This window comes from Berghia stephanieae, chromosome 4 (assembly GCF_034508935.2).
Source record: "Berghia stephanieae isolate SIO BIC M18660-M18661 chromosome 4, UCSD_Bste_1.3, whole genome shotgun sequence".
Taxonomy (NCBI): Eukaryota; Metazoa; Mollusca; class Gastropoda; order Nudibranchia; family Aeolidiidae; genus Berghia; species Berghia stephanieae.
The window spans coordinates 76,934,975-76,946,439 of record NC_088363.1 but is presented as its reverse complement, the minus strand read 5'-3'; the positions used below and the strand labels follow the sequence as shown (position 1 = coordinate 76,946,439).

The 11,465-nt window shown below is 34.4% G+C and overlaps 1 protein-coding gene across 1 annotated transcript; it reads right to left on the bottom strand.

Annotated features, from left to right (window-relative positions):
- Positions 1-1,260: 1,260 nt before the first annotated feature.
- LOC144971281 (N-alpha-acetyltransferase 38, NatC auxiliary subunit-like) lies at positions 1,261-9,662 on the bottom strand. The gene is made up of 5 exons (XM_078911893.1): positions 9,595-9,662; positions 8,820-8,928; positions 8,407-8,478; positions 7,104-7,181; positions 1,261-3,512 (listed from the first exon to the last, which is right to left on the bottom strand). The coding sequence occupies exons 1-5, from the start codon at positions 9,619-9,621 to the stop codon at positions 3,448-3,450; spliced, it is 351 nt and encodes a 116-aa protein (XP_078768019.1). The 5' UTR covers positions 9,622-9,662; the 3' UTR covers positions 1,261-3,447.
- Positions 9,663-11,465: the final 1,803 nt, after the last annotated feature.

Below are 11,465 nucleotides of genomic sequence, written 5' to 3'. Positions count from 1 at the left end.
AGTAATTTACAAGGAAAAAATTACATGTATCATCTCTCAAAAAAAAAAAAAAACAAATTACAGTGCCACCTCTCTGTAACGCCATTGTCCAAATATGCCAAAGTCCTACATCAAAATGATGTTTTCCTTCATTGCTCTCCAGTATCACCTCTAGATACACTGCAATCCACTTAATATAAACTTAAAATGAACTCTCATTAAAAATAATCCCCGAGACTGGTCCCCATTTTCTGCTCTAATCACTAAATCAGTCATTTAAAACGGTTAAGATAAACTCCATCAGTTAGCTAGTCCGGATAAGATCAACTCATCATTATGGATCAGCATGAATGGGATAGACAGGGAGTCTCTCAATTACACCCCCCCCCCTCCCCAGCAATCACTGGTTACATCATTTGAGTGTGTAGTATGTGCAAAGATTCACTGAAATGCACAAGCATGTCACCACATGATGCACACACTCATGTGAAAATGTGGGTTTGTGCCGTTGTTATTACACACTACAGACTATGGGTATGGAGGCCAAGGCCTTTGTCTGTCATCCCTGCCCTTCCCTCCCCATTGTTTCATCTACGCCAGGCATATCTCCACCGTAAAGTGGGCATCTTGTAGTTACATCCCCCTTCTCAATCAACACTCATCGCGCAAATAGCTTGGACTTAAGGCCCCCCTACACTTGTCAGTTTTTTGGATTGAATCCAAGCCTTAGTCTCCGACAAAGGTGCGGTGAAGGTTTGTCGGCACTACACTACACACGTTATGGACTGGGGCGCCGTTGAAGGTTTGTTGGGTTGACGCATTGACACACCTTTTCCCCCGCGTGCTCTCGCTCTCATTGTCTTTATAATGTGTGTTTATTTGATTAGAAAATATCGACTCGAAGGAAGAGTTTGTGTGCATATATCTCCTCAGCTCCAGCTCCGGAGAGTTTAGATGCTCTCAGTTTTTTCATTTCTTTTCGCCACGAACTTCGAAGATTGTATATTTTAGAGCAAATCGTATCTCGGTTTGTGTCCGGAAAAAATGTTTTAACAAAATCTAGCAAATCTTCATAAGCACGCTCTCTTTAACTCACTCAACCCTAACACCGACTACATCCGTAGTTTACCCGGGTTACTTTTTCCCCATGCCTATTTATTACATTTTTCTGAGACAAATTATAGGCGTAGTATCAAAGCTAATGTTTTTAGTTTTTACATGTTAATGTTTGTTGACTAAAGCTATCTATGTACATGCTCATTTTTAATATATTTTTTCCAATTTTGAAAGTAACAAAAATTTATAGGATTGAGTGAGTTAATTGGTTTGAGTAATCTTTACTCTTCACCTTCCAAAGACATTCCTTTTCTCTGAAGAGTTCAATGAATTCGATCGTCTTAGTCGTAGCTTTCGTTCACATCTTCAATCAACAATGGATATATGACTCTACCACTACTACAATCTAAAACCACTGGTCAAAAGAAGTGATGCAGAAATGACAATCACAGCGTGTGCACACTACTCTTTCTGTGTAGGTTGTAGGTGCAACTTGCTGGAAGTTTGATTGGAGGTGTTGTAGTTTTAATAGGAGTGTGTGTGTGTGTGTGTGTGTGTACGGTGTGTCTATGTACGATGCCGGTCTGTGTGGGTTGCAGTGGTGGGTGAATGGGAGGGGAGGAAGTGTCATGCCATGAGTGTTGTGTTGTGAGTACGAGGGACTTATTTTCAACACAATTCTTCTTACTATTTTGTTCTAAAATAATATTCAAATAAAAGCAAAAAAAAAAAACACAAAACAATTGGTGTTTGGTGTCTTATGGTAAATTTGACGCTGGACACAAATCTGATATTTAAAAAGCAAAATTTCACAATTTTTTTGTAATTTTTGTTCAGTCTACCCCCTTCAGTCCAGTGCCCTCTGAGAAAATTATTCAACATGTCGAAATATTTTTGGCCTCCGCGGCGGCCGACAAGCCTTTGGTCCGGCTGAATGGAACTCACCCTACACTATAGGTTTTTTCGCCTTCGGTCGCGCCTCAGTCCCCACTGAAGGTTTATCTCCTAGTGTAGGGTGGCTATAAGACTTGGGGACGAGTGTCTGCCTTTCCAAGCGTTTAAACCATCGTATGCCTGAGATAGATGACTCTAACAACATATAAAAGTCAAAAAAAGTCATTCTTCGTTGAGTTAAGCTTAAACAGGAAACTGGGCTGTCTTTCTTGGGTTATGTATATAAATTATATAATAAAGGGAGATAACAATTAGATTAAACAAATGTTTTGTGTCACTGTAGGGTTGTTCCCCTTGAGTTTTGGATAAGATATTTTTTTTTTCTGGTCCCAAGAAGTTTTGTAGCGGACAGCAATAGATGCATAGATTTAAATGAGGAAAAACTAAAAGTTGAGTCTTAAAATACAATTGAATCCTCATAAATTCAAGACTCTTAAAGTCACAATCTGCTTAAAGAAAACACCACTTGTTGGCTCCAAATTTTCTGATCTTTTTCAAGGGAGTCCATTGATTATGGAAAAGTCAACCAATCTTTCTGATCTGACAGTGTTGGCTTTATCAGGATTCCATTGTATGAGGTTATGATAACATTAAAAAATTGGAAAAAAAAAGTGTAGTACATTTTTCTTTATTGTAATAAAAAGCCTCTCTTACTAAACTAAAATCAACTCTTTCATTTGTTACAAATCATAACAAAAGGATCTCATCCAGTCGCATGCCACTCACTAATTCACTCTGCTTTCACACTTACAAAATTTCTTCTCACATACATCGCCATTCAAAAGAAGTAGACATATCACTTGATTATAATCGTAACTTTACGCGAGATCACTCATCCAATAAATTACGTTTTTAGATTAGACTGATAACAAAAAAAATAATAAAATTATAATATTTATAATTATAATAATGCATAATAAGCAATATATTATGACAATGAATATTTATATATAAAACATTACCTTGAATTCAAAACGCTTCATTTATTCTAAAACAGGCTACAAGCAACTTAATTTGTTTCACAGAATACTTCATCAGTTAGGCATAATTTCTTTACAAACAAAAACTAGAATATATCCTAGCCATGTACTCATTCAAACCTGAATTGAGTGAGGTATGTATATATCTAGTTTATTACCCAAAGATACCCAATGCTGAAACCACAGTTTTGCAATGAATCATGGATTGATTTTCTTCCTAGATGAAAAACAGTACAGTTAAGCCACTACTGTCGCATAACATAAAAATACAGTCATCTCCATGGGTGGATTAAGCTCTTGCCATAGAAATTGCACTATGATTTTACTTTCTTTTCGCTTACAAGTCACTTGAGAAATAGATATCAAAGCATTCCAAGGGGAAAAAGATATCTTTGTCTTTGATGGACTGAATATTCTTAAACAAGAGAACATTTTTTTCCAAAATGTCCAAACGAAATTCCAATTTTAATACACTTTTTCATATATACATCGTTTCTTGTGACTCTGGTTCTGGACTTGACTTCTCAAAACATTTTGTTTCATCTGGGAAGAGAATAGAAATAAGGATATGACACGGTAATTACTGGCAAATGAAAATTTCATAAACACAGTTTTTCTATGATGTTCTGTTTTTAAAAGAAAAAAGTGTATTGTTTAGCACCAATGTGAGACAGGTCGAAAACCACAGATATTCATTTCTATTCCCCTCTCTCTCTCTCACTCACTCAGTCTCTCTTTCTCTCTCTTATATACTTAAATTCTGACCATTTTAACTTTGCTAAAAATTTTCGACATCTGGTTTGCATCTGCATATAACCAAATTGAGGTGACAAGCCAAATTCATCATAATGTCAGGGACCAGTATAATAATGATTTCAGACTCTATGCTCAGATCTCTGTGGGTCTCATTCTTATTTCATAATGAATGAAATACAGTTTTCAGCAATACTCAACGCAATTCATAAGAAACCAACTATACCTCTAACCATGAGCTCTAGTTTTTTGCTTTTAAAATGTCCTTTCCAATAACTGAACATAAATTTCTTTCATGAAAGGAGTCTTGTGTTATTATAAAGACAATAATAAAACATGAGGAAAGGTTAAAATATGGGTAATATTAATAAAAATGAAATTTACCTTGTTGGCCTAGGATTGACATAATGAACCAATAATCCCTTTCCCCGTCCAAATAAATCTTTCTTTTTCTAACACACACACACGCACACACACACACACACACACATATATATATATATATATATATATATATATATATATATATATATATATATATATATATATATATATATATATATATATACATACATGAGAATACACGAGAAACTCAAGACATCCATCACAACTCAAAACAACTTTCTTCTGGTCATCTCATGACAGACTGAAGTCTCAGATGATCAGAAGAGAAGGGGAGCTCACTGGTATTTAAGACAAAGAAACATCTCGCTGTTACATCAAAATAATAACCCATCACCCTTTTCAACGCTGGGAGGATTGCGATTAAAACAAAACATCCTTTTTCTAAGATTTGACCAACCTCGGTGGAGACTATAACAAGCAAGCAAGGTGATTCCAAGTAAAGTATAATAAAACAGGCAAATTGTCTTTAAATACCAAGCATTGCAAATACAACATAATGATAATATTTAAAGGTAAGGCCAAGAAAATTTTGTATTCAATAATAATATTTTTTCATTTTTAAGATAAAAAAAACTACACTCATGCTGTGATTTGACAATAGGCTTTAAACTTTCAGCCTCACCCTAGATGACACCGCTGTTGCCTTTACACAAAGTGACACCATCTTTATTTCAGAATACTGACACTGAAAGTAGTTGGGTACAATTTTCTCATTCGAGTGCCATTGCCATCTCCAGTTCGGATACTGCATGAATTATCTCTCTCCATTCCTCCCTGTCTCTTGCTTTTTCAAACAGCTCTTGGATTGTTAGGTTGGTGAAGCCCTTCAGTTGGTCTATGAGTGTTTTTCTTTGTCTCCCCCGGGCGCGTTTACCAGGTATTTTTCCACAACTTGCCAGGTATTCCTTCTTATCTTTCCTTACTATGTGTCCGAAAAAGGATAGTTGTCGATCCACTATTAAGGGCATTAGTTTCCTTTGTTGGTATGTTTGTTTTAGCACTTCTTCGTTCGTTTTGTGTGCAGTATACGATATTCTCTGCATCCTTCTCAAGCACCACATTTCAAAAGCTTCAATGTTCTTTTGTGTTTCTGCATTTGTAGTCCAGCTTTCGCATCCGTATAACAAGATTGGCCACACGTAGCACTTCAAGACTCGGAATCTAATCCCGAACGACATCTGTTTGTTTTTCAAAATGTTTCCCAGGTCCATGAAGGCCTGTTTGGCTTGAGTTATTCTTGCTCGTATGTCTCGGTTACATCTTCCATCTGTTGTCACTATTGAACCTAGTACTTAAAACTTTCTACGTTGGTAAGTTGCTCGCCGTGAATCGTTATATTGCAGGTGTTGTTGTTTTCGGGTTTTTCTGTATTACCATGCATTCCGTTTTGGTGATATTCACTTCCATTCCCTTGGCTTCACTATCTACTACCACTTTGTCAACAATCTTTTGAAGTTGGATTTCTGATGTTGCAATGAGTACCGTATCGTCTGCGTATCTTATATTATTTATGTTGTGACCTCCCACTTTTATTCCCTCCATATTATTTATGCCCCTCATGATTGTTTCTTGGTATAGATTAAACAGATCTGGTGAGGCAACACACCCTTGACGGACTCCTTTCTTAATAGAATGGAATTTCCTGTAGAGTTTCCGATTTTGATAGATGCCTGCTGGGTGTAGTATAATGTTTGCATGAGTCTGAGGTCTTTCTCATCAGCGCCAATGGAGTGCAGTTGTTTTAGTATTTCTTCGTGGCGTACTCTATCAAAAGCTTTTTTGTAGTCGACAAAACAGAGGTATAGTGGGGTCTGAACCTGTATAGCTCTTTCACTTAAAACACGGAGGAGGTATATTGCGTTCCTTGTCCCTCTGTCAGGTTGGAATCCATATTGTTCTTCTGCGATTTCGGGGTTAATCTTATTCCTTAGCCTGTTGATAATTATACGCAACAGTATTTTGTTGATGTGGCTTATTAAACTTATAGTTCTAAAATTTTCGCATCTGACTGCACCTGCTTTCTTTGGTATTGCTATGAAAATAGAGTTACAGAGATCTTCTGGAATTTTCCCAGTATTGTATATATTGTTGAATAATATGTGAAGTTCATCAATTGCTAGATCTCCTAGGCTTTTTAATACCTCTACAGATATTTTCATCAGGGCCTGTTGCTTTACCATCCCTCATTCGTTCCATGGCATGTTCAATTTCACTTTTGGTGATGTTTGGACCGCTTAATGGTTCTTTGAATTTCAGTGGTGGTTCATTTCTATTTGGATCATTGTACAGTTCGCCTATGTATTCTAACCCATCGGCTTTCTATATGTTGTTCTTCAAATAGCAGATCCCCTTGTTTGTTTTGGATACAACTTCCTGCTGCTTTGCTTTTCCTTTTCCCTGATAGTTCTTTTATTCTTTGGTGAGCTTGTTGGGGGTTGGGTTTGTATTCTCTTTCGATTTCGCAGCATTTCCAGTCTAGATAGTTCTCGTGTGCCTCGATGCATTTGGATTTAATGTGGTTGTTCAATGTTTGGTATTCTGCAGACCCTCTGTTGCATTTTCGTCTTTCTTCAAATAGGTTTAGAATTTCATTTGTCATCCATTCCTTTTTGCTGTTTATTTGAGCTATTGGTAAATGTTTTTCTGCAGTTGCTTTGACACACTTTGGGTACAATATGATGTAAATCAGTCAAATTCGGAGTGGAACATTTGCCAAAACTCTTTATATCCAGATTTCAATTTTTCATTCACACTTTCTGACATATATATTGGTACAATTTATGTCCACAATTTATTTCTATGATAACTTGTAATCCATTGGAATCTGCCTTGCAGGCTGGGTCGAACCTGTCTGCCTCAATTGCCAATCCCAGTGCAAGATGAATGAAATGATCAGATTTTTAAATATTACAAAATTTGTAAGGAAAAAAATAATAAGTAAATTTTAAACAAGCAAAGAAAATAAACAATTCATACCAACTTCAATCGACACAACATGCTTCCCTGGAATCATTGCCAGCCCAAGAATTCTTGGGTCTTCTTTAGGTATATGATCTGGAATAGAAAATACAGTTTTGATAGATGAATTAAAAAGAATGCCAAGTTTAAAATCTAAAGATATTAAAAAATCTGAAAAACCTTGCATTTAACAAAACAAAGAGAAAAGTATGAGAAAACAAAATAATCTTATATATACTGCCTTACACAACTTCAATGAGGGATCTAATCTCAGACCTTATAATCTGCTCCCAATTATTTTTATTTGCATAAATAGAAAACAAAAAAACAAAATGCATCTTCAGCTTGAAACGTTATCAATAACAACAAAAATAAAACGATACGTGTAGTAATATTAATGGCCAAAAATAATTTTGATTAGAGTAATAATAGAGGGGCGGGGGGTGAAGATTTTTTTTTTTTTAATTGAGCTTTATATAGCGCAATATCCACTAAATGTGCTCAAAGCGCTTTACAAGGGGTCCCTGGTCAACAGCAACATTTAACATGTAGGACGGGACACGACGCCTGTTAGGCGATATTACAATTTTTCGGACAAAGACAACGCTGTTAACGGCCAAGTACTCATTTTACCCCTGAGTACGGTGAGAGAACGTGAGTAAAGAGATTTTTCCAAGGACTCAACTATGTGCCGAGCGCGAGGCTCGAATCCAGGACCTTCCGATCCTAAAGCGAGTGTCATACCACTAGACCACATAGCCGAGGAGGAAGAGAAGGAGGAGGATAAGAAGTAGAAGAAGAAGAAGAAGAAGAAGGTGAGCATTAATAAAGTGTATAGTCACTGTTGCAATTATCAACAGCAACAAAAAAAGGCAATTATCTGACTTAAACTGGTTTGAAGAGAATTGCCATAATTTAATCATTGTTGTTTTGGGTTTTCTTCCCACTTAATGATCCATCTCTAATATGGAAGACATAGGTCTTGAGCGAACAATCAATGAATTTGCTGGCCAATTTTTTTGCTATGAATTGTGCACCAAGATGATGAGGTGAATAGTGACATAAGATTAGTATGAGATACAGCCTTTAAAAGGTAACGACATAAATTGAAAGCAAGTTTGCTGCTATTTCAAGATTTTTAAATTGCCTCTATTATTAAAAATATTAGACAAATGATAAATTAAAAAAAATTGTTTTTGTTTTACAAAACTCCGGTATTTTAAAGTCCCAACATGCAAAATTCCTCACCTCTGCGTCTTAAATGTGATAAAAAAGATACCAGAATAAAACAAAATAAAAATATTAAAATTCCATTTCATACCGACAGGCTTTAGATATTCTTCACAAGAACCCATGATAATGTTGCAGTCACTGTCAGTGCACAAAAATATACCTAAAAAAAAAAATAAAGATAAGGAAGACAAACTTATTACATTACCAATTGGATTAATCAATGACAATATTGGTAGACGTCTCACATTTTAAAAATACCTTTATCAGAAAAGGAAAGACTTATCAAAACCATTTCATTTGCATCAGTTTTATGTAATTATCCATAATTAAAATATTAAAAAAACAAAAGCTATATTGCCATGGGAGACTATTCAGACCGCGTTTGAATATGAATAATCTGTTGATTGCACATGCGCATTGGAATTTGAGTCCGAATCGTCACAGGAGACTATTCAGACTCAGAGTCCGAATAGCTGCAGCCTTTACAAACATCCAATTTACCAACAAGAGTGCGACCATCTGTCATCTTTATCTTCATGCTTTTGTTCAGCCATGCTTCCAATTTCTGACGACTCTCAGCTCTTTGCTGGCGGATTTGTGCTTCATCTTTCTGTTAATGACAATGAGATACATTGAGTCATTGAGTGAGTTTATGGAACTATTTCTTTATGTTGAAGAGGCGAGTTTTTTTTTCTTCTAGATTTATAACATGTTTGGTTTTGTTGCTGTTCTTGTCCATTTTGGCAAGGGAGACCAAGATTTTGCTCTCCCTAGACACTTCCTAAATTATAAGGCAAGGCTGCCTAGGCTTAATGGCATAGTCTAGTCAGTACTTCCTCTAGATAGTTCTAGATAGACTGACTTACTTAGTACTTAGACTTAGACGTCATAATCATAGTCATAGCCTAGCATACTTGAGAAAGAAGTTGAAAAGGACAATCTCATACACAAATTGTCATACTTGTAACCCAATCGATCATTAAATCTATTATTCAAATTCAATCAAATCAATTTCAAGTTCAAAGAACTCTTGATAAAATCATTCTAGACTAGGTCTATCTATAGTATAGCATTTTGTTTCCCCGATTCTCAGACTCCGAGAGTTGACAGTGAAAGTGAAAGTTCTCGTGTTGAGAGTGTTTCTGATTTCAAACACCACAAGGCTGCACACATAAGTCCGATTAACGGATGATCCTTACTTTTGACTTTGAACGAACTAAAATATTGATATTTTATAAAATACTGAATAACTAGTAAGTCTAAATAAAGTACTCACGGTCACTAGTTCTGTTTCGCCAGCCATGATGTTTGTTTACATTGAATATGAAAGTACAAAATAAAAAATATGAGTTCTTTCCGGAATGCAAGGAAATAAACGAAACAATATGCTTCTCCTCTTCCCGTCCTCCTCCTCCCCCTCTTGATCTTCCTCCTTTGGCATTTGACATCATCATCATCATCATCATCATCATCATTATTATTATTATTATTATTATTATTATATTATATTATTATTATATTATCATTTTTATATATTAATATCATTCATCATCATCATCATTATATATTCATTATTATTTATTATTATTATTATTATTATTATTATTATTATTATTATTATATTATTATTATTATTATTATTATTATTATTATTATATATTATGTTCTTACAATAATAACGATACTATTCTATTAGTAATCATAAAAATCGTAAAAATAAAGCGATAATGATGATGATGATGATGATAATAATAATAATAATAATAATAATAATAATAATAATAATAATAATAATAATAATATAATATGATGATGATGATGATGATGATGATGATGATATGATGATGATGATGATATAATAATAATATAATATATGATGATGATGATGATGATGATGATGATGATGATGATGACGATGACGATTATTTATTATTTATTGTTATTATTATTATTATCTGATGATGATGATGATGATGATGATGATGATGATGATGATGATGATGATGATGATGACGATGATGTTATTCGGTTATTGTTAGAAAAAAACATTATTATTATTATTATTATTATTATTATTATTATTATTATTATTATTATTATTATTATTATTATTATTATTATTATTATATTATTATTATTATTATTATTATTATTATTATTATATTATTATTATTATTATTATTATTATTATTATTATTATTATTATTATTATTATTATTATTATTATGATTATCATCATATTATTATCATCATCATCGTCATCATCTTCATCATAATCATCATCATCATAATCATCATCTTCGTCATCATCATCATCATCATCATCATCATCATCATCATCATCATCATTATCGCTTTATTGTTCCTTGTTTGAACTAATCCTCTTTGTCTTTTTTTTTTTTTTTTTTTTTTTTTTGGAGTGATTTATTCCAATTTCTGGGTGTCCTGATAGCACAGTTGGCGAGCACTGCTTCAAACTCCCACTGCCATACAGCAGTGATTGGGTAGCTGGTCTGTTCGATTTGATGTACTTTCCAATAGACTAGGTCCTATCAAAGGACAGCAAGCAATTGCTATTGTCCTTTTTATGCTATGGAAACTGGGATAAACCGGCTCTGTGGGGCTAAAGGCTCTGTAGGACTTCTACTTATTCCCTTTTCCGTCTTTCTATTGGCGTTTAAAAGACCTGTATTTGTTTCAAGCGCCGTACAATTGCCAAAAACTAATTCCATGTAAATTATATCATTATGTGCACTGTTATATTTGTTGTTTTGAATATATAATGTATGCATTTGAGTGTGTTCCTCTTTGTGGTATCCCTACTTGTGTCGTGATGAGGCTTTGAGATCATCTCAAATTACACAGATTGTGTACTCTTGGCATCTTCATCTGTTCTTTATTTGAACCACTCTCCCTGGTCTTATTTTTTCTCGTGTGATTTCAAATGTACATAGAATTTGATATCCCATTTATTTCTTGCGTTCATTCCCCCCCCCCCCCCCCCCCCCTGGTTTTGGCGGGATCCTTATCTATACAGTACCTCTTTAAAGATATGTTTTTTTTTTTCTTGTAACTCTCTGTAAATCTCTATGAACAAGTGTGTATTAAAGAAAAATACACATCTCGACCGGGTATCTTGATTTGTAA

What these genes read in the sequence shown, in the direction of transcription:
- LOC144971281 (XM_078911893.1), bottom strand. Translation starts at nt 9,621, where the DNA reads ATGGCTGGCGAAACAGAACTAGTGACC. An exon ending in AGATGGTCGCACTCTTGTTG is followed by an intron (nt 8,479 to 8,819) that starts GTAAATTGGATG and finishes TTTTTTTTTTAG; the next exon opens with GTATATTTTTGTGCACTGAC. An exon ending in TGTTGTGTCGATTGAAGTTG is followed by an intron (nt 3,513 to 7,103) that starts GTATGAATTGTT and finishes TTCTCTTCCCAG; the next exon opens with ATGAAACAAAATGTTTTGAG.